Here is an 18,694-nt window from a genome sequence, read left to right as displayed (position 1 = left end):
GACTTAGAAGAGGCTGACATAATTTTGAATGCTCAAAGGGCACTCCATTATAAAAATAATTTTGAAGTTTGTTTTTGAAACACTAGAGCACTTTATTTTCTTCTTCCCAGGCCTAATCCAGGAGCCCAGGTACTAAAAATGTTCGTGGCATTTACCGTTTATGTCAGTTGTAGAAGCAGAGAAGGGAGGCAGTGACTTCTGAATGTGAAAGAAGGGAAATTCAGGAAGACTGAATAATAGTTTAAGCTTTGAAAAATGTTATTTCACCCTTGTGGTCTGAGGATAATTAGAAGGGAGCCAGATAAGCAGAAGATGGTTACATGTGGGAGTTTAGGGGAGTCAGAAGAGGTGATTTTAGGGATGCTACTTTGAGATGACTTCTCATGTGTTTCTTTAAAGTACCAAGGAAGATTCCTCTAACAACTTGTCTTCATGTTGGTAAACCCCTCCCCCCCCATTGTCTCCTTTATAGTTTTCAAAAATGAGGGAAAGACTCTTGCACATAAGCAAGCTTTCCCTTCACTCTCCCCTCACAAGTCAGCAGTTAACGGGAGGAAAAAGCTATCTTTTCTACAATTGTTAATTGTGCCTCAATGTTTCCTACCTCTAGTCACAGCAGTGTTTCTCTATTTAGGTTTATCATGTCAGCCCATACCACGGGACAGAGGAGGCTTGATAATTTTTAGTACTTTTCAGTATTGGTGAAAGCATTTAGTGTGCTGAGAGAGAGACTGGGCTGAGGCTAATATCGTTGTTTCCTTATTGGTGTTCTTGCTCAAACTGCAGCTCATTTTAGGATTGGTGGGTCTTTGTTATTGTCTGTCTGTTTTTGTATTTTAAGGATAGGCATTTGGGTTATAGTGTGAATGTTTATATGAATAATGAAAAAGCTCAGTTAAACCTATGTAACAATGTATTTCCTTTTGTGTAGAATATACTAATAACTTATATTGGAATGGTCTTTGGTGGAGATTATATTTTCACGTGGACAAACTTCATTGGCTTAAATATCAGGTAAGTGAAAATATTTAAATGTAACCACTTCGACAAGTGGAATTTAGATATTCAAATTATGTCACAGTAAGTTTGGGCTATGGTAAATTTGTTTATTTTATTAAACAAACATTTATGGAGTGCCTACAGTATATTATATTTAATATCCTTAGATAATGCTTTTTAAGAAAGTGGGAGAAAATTGTTCCATATTTTATGTACAGTATTTGGGGAATCTTTTCTGGAAGTTGAATTTCTTTTATTTAGCCTTCAAAAAAATAAGTTGTTATTTATTATCCTAGATGGCAGTATAGCTCTCAAGAAAATTCAGAGCTAAAGAGTACCAGCTCTGTTAGAAATGCTTTATATGTGTCTGACCTTGGTCATATCACTGCATTTCTTTAGACTTTATTTTCATCAATGATGAGGGTGTCTTGTACAAAAGATCTTTTTCAGTTCAAAATTTTGAGTATCATGGTTTTAAATATAATTATATGCTTACAAATTCTCAAATTTGTACTTGTGCCAGACCCCTGTCCTGAACTCAGACTTGTATATGTAAGAGGCCACTTGACATCTCCAGCTGCCGTGTCCAAAACTGATCTCTTTTTATTTCCTCCAAAGTCTGTTCCACCCAAAGCCTCTGCATCTCAATTGATGGAGACTCCAGCCTTTCAGTTCAAAAACCTTGGCGTCATCCTGGACTGTTTAGTGTTATACCGAATATCCGTTGTGTTAGCAAATTCTGTTGGCTCTACCTTCAGAATATATCCAGGGGGAAAAAAAATATATATATATATATATTACCGTTTGCATTGCTCCCGTCATCATCTAAGCCACCAGCATCTCTTGCCTAGATTACTGCCTTGTCTTCTGTACTTGTCCTTGATTTGACTTATTCCCACCCCCATCCCCCAGGCAATTCTCAACAGAGTAGACAGTGTATTCCTTGTAGAAGGTTAAGTCAGAAGATGTCACTCTTCTTTTTACCCTGCACTCCCGCCCCATGGCTCTCCAATTTTAGCTCCTGCTTCTCTTCTTCCTCACTCCACTTCATCCGCACAGACCTCCTTGCTGTTCTTTTAGGTACTGGGGACGCTCTCACTTTAGGGCTTTGGGACAGATTATTTCCTCACCTGGGACACTGTACTGCCGGATACTTACATGACTAACTCCTTTATGCCTGCCTATACATTTTTGCTCATGTTACCTTCCCAAAGAAGTCTACCCTGACTACCTTATTTAAAATTGCAGCCTGCTGCTCTTCCACAACTAATATTCTCATACGCTCTTTATTTTGCTTTTGTGTTTATCTTTTCCAGAGCACTTATCTCTTTCTAATATACTATATAATTTGCTTATTTATATTTATTGCCGGTTTTCTGTCTCCCCTGCTAGAATGTAACTTCTGTGAGAGTAGGGATCTCTATCTTGTTCACTCAAGTTTCCCAAGCTCCTAGAATGAATCCTGGTAGTTGCTTAATAAATATTTGCTTGATGAATTCTACATGGATTGGTAAAAAAGCACTTTGGAAACAAAGTTCTGTACTAGAATATGGTAGTAGTATCATCTTTTTAATTTGCAGCAAACTGTATAACCTCTTTGAACTTTTATTCCCTGAAATATAAATAAATGATAATACCTATTCTACCTTCCTTATAGATCAATAGGAGAATTTAACACTAATTCTAATAGGTTAATAATTCATTGTTGCCTCTTCCTTGACATCTATTGTTATTTGTCTTTTAGAGGAAAAGTCATTTGTTATTTGAGGGGGTAGGAGTTGGTGAGAGGGCGAGTATACATGTATACCTTAGCATTGCATATTATAGAAGGATGATTAGTAGTTGAGTTTCAGACCTTGTTTGGAGTTGCAGGTGTGATGCTTGCCATCTGTGTGACTTTGATTTAGTTGTTTATCTTTTCTGAGCTTCAGTTTTCTTATGTGTTGGGGATGAAAATGCCTATCTCTTTAGAGTTGTTAGAATGAAATGATTTACTGAATGTAAAGTACCTAATTCACTGCTTGACATCTAGGCTTAGTAAATATCGGTTTCTTTCATAAATATTTGTGAGAAAGGGCCAAGATATAAGGAGCAACATGGTGAACTAGTTCTGACTTTGGATGTTGCCTAAGTTTCATTGATTTCTAAAAACCTGGATTAAAGAATCATTATGACACTACATAGACGTGACTCAGATGTCGTTTTCTTTTTGTCCCCTTCAAATAAATAACCCAATAGCCAAGAAGAAGTAAAAGCTTCTGTTTGCATTTTCAGATCCCTGCAGTTCAAATCTCTTATAACATAGTATCTTAGAAGAAAGATTAGGTATCTTTTTTTCACATTGAAGACTATTCAAAATAACTTTTTTAAGTGCCTCAGTATGTTGGAATGTTACAACCTGTGTCAGCCTAATGTGTATCAAACCAACATCTTGAAAATTCTCCCAGTGTAATACTTTTAATAATTACTAATTGATATCATGTTTTATTGTAATAAAATTTACATGCCATATCTCTTTAATACCTGTTTTATTATAAGGCTGTGGTGAATAAGTGATGTATTTTAGTCAGCCAGTCAGCATTTAATTTATTTTCAGCTTTGGGATTAGAATCCAGGTGACCTGTTTAAATACTATTTCCATGTGCTTTTCATTTTCAGCTTTTGTAAAGGAAAATATTATATATACATAGTCTGTTTTTTTTTTCACTTTTTCTCTTTAAAATGAAAATTATGGTTTTATTGTTTACATTTTCTTACCTTCCACTAGTTAGTAAGCAGACTCATAGGTTGTGCATGTTACTTTTTTTTTTATGTAAAAACCAAACTTAGTGGCTATTTACTAGATTTTACTTTGACTAGAAATGGTGTCATTCCATCTTGACTGACTGCATTTTGAAAGAGGTCACTAATTGAACTGTATTCTTAAAGGATTGTATATGATTAAACCCAAATCCATCTAGCTCCCCTCCTTCCTGCCTAGTTTCTTTGCGGTTTTAAGAAAAGTTTAAATAGCCTTCTGTCTGGTATGATTCAAGTGCAGGAAGCAGGAGGTTAGCATTGGTAGCTTCTCAGTTCCATCCAAATTTGATTCTGTGATTTAAGGAGGCCCTTTTTTCAGTAGGGCTCTGTTGAGAGCCTGGTTGTTTCCAACTCCCCTAAATGCCTTTTTCCAGTGGCCAGTTACTGGAGTGCTCATCCAAGCCCCAAAAAGTGACTGAGAGGGTGAGGAATGAATAGTGAAGGGTGGTGACAGAGTATGCGTCTGTACTTCTGTTAGTGACTGGGCTCTGGCTTGTGGTTTTGACCTGAGAATGGTAGCCTTTCCAGATAAAATTACATCATCATCCTCATACCTGCCCAGGCTGAAATTTTCAGGATCTCTGGAACTCATCTTTACCTTTGATTCTTCTTTTTTCCTTCTATTAAAAAAGATAATAATATAGATTTAAATACGGTACAATTCACCCCTTTTAGAGTACAGATTAATGAGTTTTGACAAATGCATACAGTCATATAACTACCACAGCACATTCAAAATATAAAATAGTTTTACCTCCCCCACCAAACAACTCCCCATGTCCCTTTTCATTGAACCTCTTCCCCTACCCTCTGCCCCTAATAAGTATCTGTTTCATATCCACATAGTGCCTAGAATGTCATATAAGAATACATAATATTATGTAGCTTTTGGTCTGACTTCCTTCACTTAACATATTATATTTGAGATTCCATGTTGCATTTGAGGCTTTATGTTGTTGCATATGTCAGTAATTTGTACCTCTTTATTGCTGAGTAGTATTCCATTATGAATATCTCACAGTTTATCATTCACGAGTTGAAAGACATTTGGGTAGTGTCTGGTTTTTAGCTGTTTTTTATTAGCTGCTAAAACGTTTGTATGTGAACATAAGTTTTCATTTTATTTGGGGTAAATACCTAGGAGTGGAATTCCTGGGTTGTATGGTAAGTGTATGTTTATAAGAAATTTCCGAGCTGTTTTTGGAAGTGTCTGCACCATTTAGGTTATCCTAAAACTCCCAGGCAGATAGAATGGTTCACATCATGGCTAGACTTCTGTGACTAAGGTACTCCTATTTTTAAAGTATGTGCACAGACCAACACTTACCTGAGTATAGACAGGACATAAATAGATATCTGGGAAGGCAACAGATAGGAAGTTAAAGGTTGTTGAGTACCTAGTAAATGTTGGCTACCTTTATAGTGTCATCTCATTTAATCATCTCCTAGTTCATATGATGATGTAATTGAGATTCAGAGGGGTAAAATAACTTGCCCAAGGTCACACAGCTTCCATAGTAAGAATCAGAGTTGAGATTCTAACCCTGATCTGACTATAAAAATATGCCCCCGATTTAGCCCTGTGAGAGCACAGGGGTTAAGAGATTAAAATGGCCCCTCTTTGTTTTGCACATTTGCAAAGTCTTCTCGCTTAGGTCCTACCTTACCACTGATTTTTTTGTCTTTATTCTCCTGTCTCCCTTTGCATGCAGGGTAGGAATAAGAATTGTTGAACCCTTTCTGTACTCATATTAAAGGATGTGACTATTTATGTATGCAAAGCCATAGACTAATTTTTATCTTCAGGAAATTTACAATCTAGCTGGGAAGATGCATTTATTCATAAACAAATGTATGGTAGGTACCTGCCAGGTACCAAACATCGTTTTAAGCAGTGAGGATAGAGCTGCTGCTATCAAAACTGATCAAAACCCTTGCCCTTTATGGAGTGTTCCCTCTGGTAGAGGAAACAGAAAATGAATGAAGAGATGATGAGGGAACTGTTTGCTGGTGAAAATGTTAGCTGTGACAAATGGTACTGGAGAAAAATAAGGCAAGGAAGGGGATATACAGAGGACTGCAGGGGGTGGGAGCACTTACTGAGGTTACATTTTGTGTAAAGACCTAAAAAATGGAAGGAGTAAGCCACATTGATTTCTGGAAGGAAGGGCAAGTGAAAAGGTCCTGAATTGGGAGTGTGCCTGGTGTGTTCAGGGAACAGCAAGGAGGCCAGTGTGGCAGGAGTGGCGTGAATGAATGAGATGGGGTGGAGGGGCACACTTTTAAGAGATATGGAGTCGTTGGAGGATTTTGAATAGAGGAGTGACATGATCTGATTTCGTTGTAACAGGATCACTCTGGCCTCTGTGTTGCGATTAGACTGAAGGAGAAGGGGAGTATGAAAGGATTGTGTTAATGGTAATGGCTGTCATTTATATAAGCATCATAGCATTTATAATAACATTAAGCACCTATGTGGCGTTAATAATAGCAATGATGAGGCACTTTTTTTATACATTCTCTCAAAAGAGCTTTCAACAGTTATTATGGCACTAGTGTCACAAAGTAGCTATCCAGACTGGCACCAGTAATACAGGTTGTGATAGTCTCAGGAACCAAAGTCACACAGAAGGTTGCTTGGGAGACTTCATAGAGGAGACTTAGGCTTCGCCTTGACCAGTGAGTAGGATATGGAGAGGTGGGAGAGAGAAGGGTGGGCATTCCGCTCATTGGGTACTGCATGAGCAAAACTGTGGCGCTGGAAATGTAGGCATTAGAGGAATGAGCAGTAGGTACTCCAGCATGATTAGAGTACGAGGGATTTCACAGGGTCATACTGGAAAAGCTGGTTGGTGCCTGACGGTGAGGGGTCTCTAATACCGCATAACAGAGGAAAAATGAATACCCAACCAGGAAAACGCGCTGAGAATGACTAATAAACTACTAATAGTGGAGACTTACTCACAATACAAATAAGGCCTACTTGGATGACCCAAATCAGGAAGGCTTTACTATACTTAGGACCCCTTGATTTTCTGGGTGAATGGGTGTACAGCCATGAAGATGAGAGAAAGCAGCAACTGCCCAAACCCTTTTCTTCCCTTTGCTTTTTGGCAGTATTAGCTCCTCATGTCCCTTGGTATTTTTACTTTTATCCCTATTGGATGTGTTTTTGATTGTCTACTGTATTTCAATTAATGTATTATATAATTTAAGTATATAATTTAGTAACAATATATAATTTAACATAATTATATAATATATTGCTATATAAATAAATTATGTAATTCTCACTTCAGTCCTATAAGACTGGCAAATGAGGGAACTAAAGCTTTGGGTTAAGTAACTTGTTCCACATCACAGAGCTTTGTAAATGTCTGAGTCCACAAGTTACATGCCGTTTACTCAACCCTGTGTCACCTCTGTGTTTCTGTCTATTCAGATTGGAAAGCTCTGGATGGTGATAAATACACAGCTTGGCTTTATTTGGCTGTTGAGAAAGATGAGAAAAGGCTCCTTGGCAGCTGCTGTGTGGGGAGTTAAGAGTGAGTGTCCCTGGTCACTGTAGGAAGAATGTACCCAGAAGCCCAGCTGAAATTATGTGGCAAGAAGTGTATGTTAGGAAATAGCAGTAGAAGTCCAACTGTCTTGACTCATAGGTTTTGGAGTAGATTGACTTATTTTACATCTGGAATATAGAAGGTAGGGTCTAGTCTATGAGGCATAGCCACCAGGTTAAGCATATGAATGAACATGTCAGCTACCAGAAGAGAGGGAGACAGCCCCGACGTTAGGACTCTTGTTTCCTGGCCATGAAGTTGCTCTATTGAAGGCATTTTTAGTATGTGTGTGTAGAATGGCTCTCTGATTGTCTGCAGCTGGTAAGTCATGTGCATGGTTGTGGGCCGAGGAGGTAGGTTGTGTTTGCATGGCTTTGGAGGGTCAGAAGGGGATCACAGCAGAGGAAGCAGCACTGTTCAGCCCTTCCCAGTCAGCCATGCAGTGTTCTAACTAGACCCCTGTCTGCAGGGCACTGTAGCTTTGTCTTTTTCTTCTGTTTATCTCCTGGCTGTATCTGCCTCAACAGGTCTCAGTGAATTAATAGTTGGGAGTACTGTGATTTGAATATTAGGCAGATGAAGAATTGCTTGATATTTTAAGAAATGAATATTTAGGATGGTCAAATATGTAAATACGAATTCCGGAGTACCAGAAGTCATCAACTTTAACTTGAATGTGTATGGAGTCAGTAGATTAATGAGACCTTGTTTTTTCTTGAAGTAGTAGAAGGTCCTGGTTCAGAAACATTTGGTAGTGGATATATAAAAATTCAGATACAGGCCCTCCCCAAAAAACAACAACCCTCTGGGCTCTTCCCTTTCTTTTCTCCATCCTCTTCTCAGTTTCCCTGCATTCCCAAAGCTGCTGGGAAGCAATTTACAGGTGACCCTTGAATAGCACAGGTTTGAACTGTGCGGGTCCACTTATGTGCAGATTTTTTTCAGTAAATATTTACAATACTGTAAATGTATTTTTAAATAATTTTTAAATAACATTTTCTTTTCTCTAGCTTACTTTATTGTAAGAATACAGTGTATATAATACATACACAAAATATGTGTTAATCGGCTGTTTATGTTATCAGCGGGACTTCCAGTCAATAGTAGGCTACTAGTTAAGTTTTGGGGGAGTCAAAAGTTAATGTGCGGATTTTCGACTGCGTGAGGACCAAGCCTGGAAAAAATTCCAGGGCATGCCTTGTCTTCTTGTATTCTGCATCACTCCATTATTTCTGTCCAGGTGAAATTGGTTTAATATGAGCATCAAAGGTTGTCTTGACAGCAAAAAAAAACGAGAGAGCATTGTTATGTTGTAGGTTGTCATGGGGGGAATCTAGAGGAGGATAGGATGACAGAAAGGAGGTGCAGTCCTTCCACTCTGTTGGGGGCTGGGGGGTGGGGTTGGAGGCAAAGGGAAACTTACTGTCATGTAGATGGACAGGGGAACCTTGAAGAATTTTAGCTTCAGTCAGGAAGGCTACAGTAAGCCACCTTTTTAGGTGCTAGCCCAGCTACCAGGGAAAATCATCCACTTGATACACTAGAAGAAGTTTCCAGAAGAGTCAGAGAGATCAAATTCTAAAAAATAAAAATAAAGAAATGGAATAAAGCTACCAGATGGAGAAGACGAAGCTGTGAATAGTGGCACAAGGATTGCATTAATGAGGATCTTTTCTTTGAATGGGGCCATAGCAGATATTCAGCTCAGCAGTTATTTACTGTGCTGTGCTGAAAAGTGCCAGGCCTGTGCTTGGACTCTGTAGAGCTAAGACTAAGGCCTTGGAACCTTTGTAGGCTGATGGGGACAAAATAAGGACAGGCAGCTGCAATATCCAGTGGAGCAGGGGCCATCGTGGAGGAAGCCTTTTCAGTAGAGAAAATCAGACTGACCTGGGTTTCATTCTGGTCTATCATCGAGATGCTTTGTGACCTTGAGCAAGTTACATTATTACTCTGGGACTCAGATTCTTCATCTCTAAATGAGCACCTTGCAGGCGTATTGCAATAGCAGGAGATGTATGTAAAATACTTGGCACATAGTCGACGTTAATAAACGGTCATAATATGATCACTGAGCGCTGTGCATGCCCCATCTTGCTTCCTTATTTGCAGGAGCTCAGCATCTCTCACGCTGCTGCAGCTGGTCTGGGGGTGGGACGCCACATCCCAGAGGAAAGTGGAACTAATTTTAAACAAGCAGAAAGTGGTCAAGCAGAAGGTAGGGGCCAAACCCAGGGCGGAGACATCTGAAAGCAGAGCTCAGGCCAGGCTGCCAGCTGGATGCCCAAGGGAGTCCTGGGCAGCAGGCTCAGTGGAAGAGCAGGTCAGGGCAGTCTAGGGTATCGGCTTTCTGAGCTCCACCTCACTTGCAGTTTAGTGATTGAAGCAGGAAGCTGTGTATCCTAAAAGGTTTGCGGTCCCCACAGAGAATAGATAAGAGTAATCAGTGTCCAAAAAGAATGAAGCCTGCTGGTGGGAGGTGTGGTGCACACGTGAGGGGTACCAGCAATCAAAGCAGAGGCAGAGGGCTCAGATGATAGGTTCTCTCCTGTGAACTTGATTCTAGTCAGAGAAACCAACTCTGTGAATTTCCCAGGGTCTGCACGTTTACTTATTAATTGGGATGAGTTTCATAACTTATTAAAAACAACATTTCTTTGTCTTGATTATTTTTGAAAATGTAGAAAATACAAATAAAAAAATCACCTATAATCTCACCATCCAGATGTAACCATTCTTAATATTCTTGTTGTGTTCCTGCTAGGCTTCATACTGACGCATATCAATGCACATATTGATGTTCATTTTTTTTTTTTTTTTTTTTTTTTAGCTGAGCCATCCTGCTACCTATTGGTAGCTTAGCGGCTGCTCAGCTCGGGCTGGACTCGAACCGCTGTTGCTCAGAGCTCAAACTCTTGAGCGAGCTCTTAACCAACTGAGCCACTCGGCCGGCCCTCATATTGATGTTCATTTAAATAAAATAGGATTAAATAATGTTTTGTGAGATTATTTTTTCATTTAAGATGTCATTGCCTGTTTTTATTTTATATCATTTTGATGGATGCATCGTATTCTATTGTATGAATTTATATAATTCCCCACCGTGGGACATTTACCCTTTATCTAATTTTCTGGTATTGTAAATTTGTGGTAAACACTTAGTTGGTAAGTCTATGAAGATGTACACAGTTCATTAATGAAGTAGATAGCTAGGTCAAAGGATAAACAGAATTCTAAAGTTTTTTATTTCAGATTGTCTTCCAGAGAGATTATAAAAATTGGCACTCCTGCTGGCTAGTATGTGCAGACATTTTCCCAGAGCATCAACAACAGTGGGTAGCACCATGATAAGGGTGTGTCTCTAGTATGGTGGATGAAAATGCTGTATCTAGTTTAATTTTATGTGCTGTTAATTTATAAAGGCAGCTCCTGCCTCACACGAGCCTCCCTTACATTTGCCATCCCTCTGTTCCTCCCTGATGGTGGTGTTCTGTTTTGCAGCATTGCTGGGAGCCTGGTGTATTCCTACATCACTTTCTCTGAAGAGCAGCTGAGCAAACAGTCAGAGGCCAGTAACAGGATGGACATTAAAGGGAAAGGAGCAGTATGACCAGAGGCTTGCTTGGACGATGGAGGCCCAAGTGTTGGATCAACTCGGAACACTGGCAATTCTTACAGATACTGAGGGGTCTTGATATGGAGAAAATACCATTCCTTTGCACTTACACAATCTGAGGATTGATTGCTGCCTTTTAATATTTTATGAGAGAAACTTATAATTGACTCTATTTTAAATATGCCATTTGAATTAATTTATATCAGACTGGAAAATGCACCGGGCTTCTTAATTTATTTTATTTTTGTGCCGACAGTGAAACATCAGTGTTTTGAAAATACTTTATTTCATAGTTTGCTATCCATGTATCCCTGAGAGCTGCATACAGAAAGTGCTCCAACTGGAGCCGCCTCATTCAAATCATTGCTGTGTCTGGAGGCAGTTTTAGCCTTCCTCCTGGAAATGCAGCCAAGTATCTGAAACTTCTCCTTTTTGAATAATATTTCTTAACAATTGCATTTTCTTCATCACAGGATATCATCACTGCAGTTGCCAAAAATGACAATTTTGGCACTAAAAAATATATGGGGCTTTGAAGTGTATTGCTTTCCATGTTGGCTTTCCTGAGGTCTCATGGGATGAGCACAGTGCATTCCTTGAAAATATGCTGTTCCCTCTTTGGTGTGTTGGAAGGGATGGAAGAAGTAGGTGTTTAAGTCCTTTATTCATCTATCTGCTTCATTCAGCTAAAATGTATTCGGTACATAATATGTGCCTGACATTGTAGTAAGTGCTGGGGGTATGGAGATGTTTTTGGAAGTAGTTAAGGGATCTCACCCCTGCTATAGTGATCAAGGGTAAGATAGAGAACTTAGCTGTGTTGGTCCATTCAGAAGACACTGTGACTAGGAACAAGTCACAGAACTTTTTTTAGCTCTCAGAACTTGCAAATCTGTAAATGGGGTTAGAAGCACCTGTCCTACCTACAGGTCATGCATGTGAAGAGCTGCATTTTGTAAACCAGGCAGCTCAGCCTTTCTCTGAGAGAATAGCAGGCAGGCAAGCTGACGACCACCAGCTATTTCCCCGTGCTTCCCTTTTCTGGGTGTAGTTGCTACTCTTTTTACCCTCATTGAATCAGTATGAGTAGCTCTTGCATTTCTGAATGTATTGGCTGGAGGGGAAAGGCTGGCTTGATGTTTCTGTATTCTCAAGGCTTATTCTATGTCTGGCAGTGTCAGTGTTCGAGCCATCACCTTCCTTACTCCTCAAACGGCATGAGCAAACCTCTCTCCTTTGGATACTCCCATCTACATCCCATGTAGTGTGGCTCACTTAATGAGCATGCCAGCTTCTCTCAAGACCAGTGCTGCATCCTGGGAGAGCAGCTGTGAATGGGCATTGTATGAATTGTCTCTTTGGGTGGGGTGGGGTGTTAACTCAAACACAGTCCTGTGACTTGAGACATCCATTGACTTTGGGGATGAGTGTTTGCTCAGGCCAGTTGTGCAGTGAGTATACAAGAGGCTGGGTACCTTGCACTGGTGCACACACTACCTTCTGTTTCACTGGGTTTAGAATCCACTGGGCTCCTTTGACCTAAGCAATTAGTATTTTCGTGCCTCAAACGGGGGCCCTGGTAGGTTTTGATTTTATTTTTGAAGAATTATATTGAGGTCATGTTCCTATTTATGTTTTAAAGCCTGTCCAATGGTACTGGGTCTCTAGAATTAGCCTCATGACCAACTTCCAAGTTATAAGCTCCATGTAAGAGGTCCTAAGGCTCACTTTTTCCCCAGTGTCATCTGATCTGAGAAAATTCCAGTGGGGGGATAGGACATTATCTTGTGTAAAATGGCTCTTACTATCGCTGTTTTACCTATGAGAAAACAAGACTCAAAGAGAGTAGGTGATTAGCTAATAAGTCAAAATTTGTATTTTTTCCATTGAACCATGCTGCCATTGATTAACTGCCTTTCTCTGGGGGAGTGAGGAAACGGGAATGCTAGCCGAGTCAGCTTGAGCTCTTTCAAGGAGGCAAGCGGCTGATTGAATTTGGAGTCCAAGGACTAGGGTTTACAAATCAGGGAGAAGGATGGGTCCCTCTGTAGGCCAGAGCTTTCATCTAACTTCCATGCTGGCCTCAGTTGATTTCACACCGCTGGCTGTGACTGTTGCCTGCCACTGCCTGATTGTACCTGGTACAGTGGGAAGCCATGTGAGAGCCGATTGGAGCAGTTCTGTTCCTTCCATTAGCCACATGAAGGAAGGAACTTTGACTTCAGAAATAAGTTGCATTGTAGAACTTCTCATCATGAAAGCCTTTGGGTGTGTTTGGAGGTGTTGAGCTAGAACCCCACCAGGATGCACATGACCTCAGCGCCCCTGGCCTATGCTGAGCTTTCTGACCAACCACAAGCAGTAGAACAACTCATGGTTTCTGCCCTGTCCATGTCCTGATTCCTGGATGCCCCCTTCCACTGCCACCAACGTTTCAAGTAAGAGAAAGTCGCCTGGGGAAGTTGGAGACTTCCAGCTGTTTTGGAACTGGCCAGCTGTTTTGGAGTTTGTTTCAGTTATGTGCAGGCTTGGTCAGAGTACATTAGAGATTTACCTAATATTCTAGCACTGCCCAGATGTCTGGATTTTGCCCCAAGGTTGATATCTTACCAGGTAAAAAAATTCTTTGGCCTATTAACTACCTCCTGGGATGAAAAAGAGACAGTATAGTGTTAAACCCTTAGTTTGCCCTATGAGATGAGCTGTGGTAAGAATTTTGAAAGCCAAATTCTGACTACTGCTCCTCTTTTTGAGTTAGTGACTGCGAGGTCTTCCTTGGCCAGTCTGCTCTTAGTGCCAGATTGATTCAAATAACCCTGGGTGGCCCACATGTCAGGTGGTTTTTAATAACCTCATATGGCTGTTGATTTTATGAGTCCATCATTTGTAGGATCCAGCTTGCCTGTAGGTTAAAAGAAAGTACATTTACAAGTGTTCCATAGTCCTGCTATATCAAGAATCCACGGGAAGTTCAGGTCAGTAAAGCTGAAAAAGGAACTTAATGGAAAGAATAGTAGAGTTTCCTGTGACTGGTTTGGAATAGGAGCCAGGAATTTGGGCCTCATTCAGCAAGCAACGATTTCCTGAGCATTTATTTTATGCCAGGCATTATGGTAGGTGTTTTGGGTGGCACATTATGCTCAGAGACTGTGATTGCTTTGCCAGTATTTTATATAACACACACTGTGGGGAATTATAACAATTTCATAAGCCAATCGTATACAGAATAATGTCTCTTCATAAGCCAATAACAAAGAACAAACTCCAAAGCAGTGATAGATTAATTACACTGTTGTTCCGTGCAAGGGGAGATGAAAGAGTCCAAATTCAGTTGAGTTGTGCCTTTTCTACAAGGCTGGTTCTCGGGAGAGACAGCTTAATGGAGAGCTGACTTGCAGCTGCCAGCGCAAAAATGAAAAACCCTTTTTGCTAGAGCACATTGTTAGGGGACCATGGCACCAGAGTTGGTGGGCAAGATGTCCTCCTCTGAGGGGCTGCTGCAGGCTTTCGCCACCGCTGACCCCAGCAGGAGCTGATGGTCCAAAGGTCTTCAGAGAGCCAGCTGTTCGGATCAGAAAGGGTGGCCTTGCCCAGACAGAGCACCCTCGAGCAGTCCTCATAAACTCTCTTCACAAACATTTAGACTACTCGTAGTCTAAATATCCCCTTCCCGTAGCTGCATCTTCAGATGTTCTTTATTGAGAAGCCCCCAGGCACTCCCCGCAGCAGCTGTGCTGCTGAGTGCTTATGGGACAACAGTTGAGATGATGTCATCATGACACATCTTCACTCTTATACCAAAACAACTTTACCCTTAAAATAACTTCATTTTTGTCAAAAACAAGTAGATCTGAAATCATATCCAACCAATACACAGCACTAAGCTCTGGGGAAACTGAATGAACAGGACATGGTTCTTGCTCTTAAATAACGCATAACACTGAGAAAGAAACAGATGAACGGAGTCCGTGATTCCTTAGTACGAGCTGCCTTTACTTACCAGTTTCACTGATTAGGGGTGCCCCACCCCTACAGCTGAAGCATTTTTTTCATCTAAGAGGACTTCCGTAACTCATCCTAGTCTTAGGTCTGAGATGTGCCAGGCTGTTAAAATTCCGTGAATAGCCTGAATCCCTCTTCCCTCTGATGCATGAATTCTTCCTTCTCCATAACTTTGTGTTATTGGTTCCTTATCCACAAAGCTGTGATTTTTTCTTCTCTGAGAGAAAAGTCCTAATCAGAATAAATGAGATACTGGATGTGAAACTACTCAGCACACTGTCTAGTACCTGTTAGGCACTTGGCAGATTTTGTTACTGTCATTTTATGGTGAGACTATAGGCAAAACAAGGTTCTTAATTCGTGCTCCTTAAATGCTATAGGCCTGGGCAACATGTGTATTTGTTGAAAAATGTGACCCTTGGGGAGGCTAGCTGAGTGGCTCAGTTGGTTAAGAGCTCGCTCAAGAGTTTGAGCTCTGAGCAACAGCGGTTTGATTCCCGGCCTGAGCTGAGCTCCCAACAGGTGACAGGAGGGCTCATCTGGGAAAAAAAAAAAAAGTGACCCTGTATTGTGTTTGCTTTGTTCCTGTTCATGATCTTTTTTAAAATACCTACTGGATATAATTATGGCCCTTGTGCGATGCAGGTGATTCCACATGTTCTAAAAATGAAATTACTGTCATAGTTTGATAGTAAATTTCAAAAAAGAGAAAATGACTTGATCTTAGAGGAAGATCATTACTCTTTAGAATGGTGATTCAGTTAACACTTTCCAAGTTTGCACCTTCCGGTAATTCCTGTGCAGCCCGCTCATTCTGTCTTCCTTCTCCGAAGTAAATGCGTGGATGCCGCCTCTGCCTCCAGGTTCAGCTGTTGGCGTTTGGGAGCCCCTGGCACCATCCCTGTTTCCTACACCTGTCTTCTAGTTCTTCGTGTTAGGATGCCACTGCATCGTAGTATGAGGAGACGTTCTATGGTGGGTCTTTTTTGAAGCATTCTTGTTTGAAAATACTTTTTAAAAGAAATCTACTGGTTAGATTTGTTGTCTCACAAAAATGTTTTTAGAGATTATTTTGTTCATAAATGTTTTTTTCTCATGCTGGAGATCAACTGATTTTTTTTGTCTTCAAATATCCTATCACTATTTTTTCAATACAGATTCTATTTACCAAATGACCATTTTAGTGTTTTTAAGGGGTACTGAGGGTTGAGCTATGTAAATCCGGTGACATAAACATGAAAATTATGTGCCTAAATATTTTTGTAAAGGTGTCAAATAAATACTTTTTCCTGAACACATGTATTAAAATTCCTTTAAGTGCACACAAAGACAATCAGGAACTGTTAAGTCTGCCCACATTTAAGAGGATGGCATCCAGTGAATGGATTGAGACCCAGTGATAGAGAAAATGCTGTTTACCATTGTGATATTGTGATTTATAATAAATATGTTATTTGGTTTTTGTCCCTGTTCCTGGTATACAGTTCCTGAAACCCTTGTAATTTCCTATAGAAGAGCTATAGAAACATCTTTTGTTATAGTACTTAGTTGTGTTGTTTTTTTTTTTTAAAGAAATTTAATTGGGGAACAGTGTGTTTTTCAAGGACCCATCAGCTCCAAGTCAAGTAGTTGTCTTCAATCTAGTTGTGGAGGGTGCAGCTCCTTGGCCCATGTGGGGATCAAACCAGCAACCTTGGTGTTATGAGCACTGCGCTCTAACCACCTGAGCTAATGGGTCACCCATAATACTTAGTTTTATTCCCAGTTCCTGAAGTAGGTCCAGAGCCGTAAAGGTGAAATGGGTGTCTGGTTATTCATAATGAACCTCTTAAACCACTCCAGAGTTTATGGCAATGAGGTGAGTTTTGGAAAGCCCCTGAGGATGGAGCTGGTTGCCAGGGGAGCCAACCAGTGATTTGTGTTGAAACTTTCAGTCCCCCCTACCTCCCCAGGTGGAGGGGAGAGGAGCTGGAGGCTAAATCGGTCACTAGTGGCCAGTGATTTTATCAGTCATGTCAACAATATAATGAAGCCTTCATAAAACCCCCTGAACAGGAGGTTCAGACAGCTTCTGGGTTGCTGAGCACATGGAGGTGCTGGGAAGGTAATGTGCCTGAAGAGGGTGTGGAAGCGCCAGCCCTTCCCACTTACCTTGCCCTGTGCATCTCTTCTTTCTGGCTGTTCCTGGGTTCTACGTATCCTTTTACAGTAAATCACTAAGTAAATTTTTCCTGAGTTTTGTGTGCAACTCTGACAAATTAATCAAACCCTGAGGGAGAGGATGTCAGAGGCACAGGTGATTTGCATTGGAAGTGAGGGTGCGGGGTAGTGCTGTGGAACTGAGACAATCTTTGTGATCTGATGCTAACTCCAGGTAGCATCAGCACAGAACTGCAGTACACCCAGCTGGTGTTGCAGATTTGCTTGGTAGTGTCAAATTAAGAGACGTCCAAAACTAGAGAATTTGTATGAGTTTATTGGAGCCAAACTGACAATTGCCGGGAAGCAAAATCTCAACAGATTGAGATAATGCTTCTGAGAATGACAGTTTTGTAGCATATTTTATACATTCAAATAAAAGACATTAGAAGGGTTACATGAAACCCATTGGTGGTAGAGTAAGGGGGTGGGAGAAAGCAAAGTGGGGAAATCTCTGGGATTGGATAAAAAAGTAAAACAGAGACATAGTTATTTTACATTGGTGGGTATGGGATAGTTAATAATTAACATTTACAGCACATAGAGATGTATTTGGGGGACAAGATAACAATGACGGTTCTGTGATCTGCTCTCTGCAGTGTGCCATTTGAGATCTAGAAAAGGAGAGTATTTTGACATTTCAAAGGTATGTTATATTAGACGCAAAAAGACAGCAGGCTCAATTAAAGATTGACCTTTGAAAAATAAGCTACTCGGATGTGACTACCCGCTATGACAAGCTCTTAATTAGAAATTTTTATGCTCAGACCTTCCTATGTTAGTTGTTATTTTCTGTTTTGGTAATAGCCATCCTAGTGGGTGTGAGGTGATAATCTCATTGTGGTTTTGATTTGTATTTTCCTAATGATTAGTAGTGTTGAGCATCTTTTCATATGCTTGTTGGTGATTTATACACTTTGGAGAAATGTCTATTCAAGTGTATTTTTTATTGAATTTTTGTTGTTGAGTTGTAAGAGTTCTTTTTATATTCTGAGTTTTAGCCCCTTATCAAATATATTATTTGCAAATATTTCCTCCCATTCTGTGGGTTGCCTTTTCATTCTTGTTTCCTTTGATTCCCAGTTTTAGATTTTGATGGAATGCAGTTTATCTATTTTTACTTTTGTTGACTGTGCTTTTGGTGTCATATCCAATAGATAATTGCCAAATCCATTGTTATGAAGCTTTTCCCGTTTTCTTCTAAAAGTTTCATAATTTTAGGTCTTACATTTAGATCTTGGATCCATTTTTAGTTTTTGTATATGGTCTAAGGGTCCAACTCCATTTGCATGTGACTATCCAGTTTTCCTGACATCATTTGTTGAAGAGACTGTCCTTAAGGATGTGTTTTCATCAGCTTTTTTTTTTTTTTAAGATTTTATTGGGGAATTGGGGAAGGGGAACATCATGTTTTTCCAGGACCCATCAGCTGAAAGTCAAGTTGTCTTTCAATCTTAGTTGTGGTGGGCGCAAGCTCAGCTCCAAGTCCAGTCGCCGCTTTCAATCTAGTTGGGGGGGG

General features: G+C 40.3%; 1 protein-coding gene across 1 annotated transcript in view; it reads left to right on the top strand.

The window, feature by feature from the left end:
• SLC35D1 (solute carrier family 35 member D1) overlaps positions 1-11,184 on the top strand; it is a 38,340-nt gene extending 27,156 nt beyond the window's left edge. The window contains exons 11-12 of the mRNA XM_019646771.1: positions 932-1,014; positions 10,860-11,184. Coding sequence (XP_019502316.1) covers positions 932-1,014; positions 10,860-10,968 — 192 coding nt within the window. The 3' untranslated portion in view covers positions 10,969-11,184. The remainder of the gene's footprint in view (positions 1-931; positions 1,015-10,859) is intronic.
• Positions 11,185-18,694: the final 7,510 nt, after the last annotated feature.

Source organism: Hipposideros armiger, unplaced genomic scaffold (genome assembly GCF_001890085.2).
Source record: "Hipposideros armiger isolate ML-2016 unplaced genomic scaffold, ASM189008v1 scaffold_106, whole genome shotgun sequence".
In the NCBI taxonomy this organism is placed as follows: Eukaryota; Metazoa; Chordata; class Mammalia; order Chiroptera; family Hipposideridae; genus Hipposideros; species Hipposideros armiger.
This window is presented reverse-complemented; position numbering and strand designations above follow the sequence as displayed.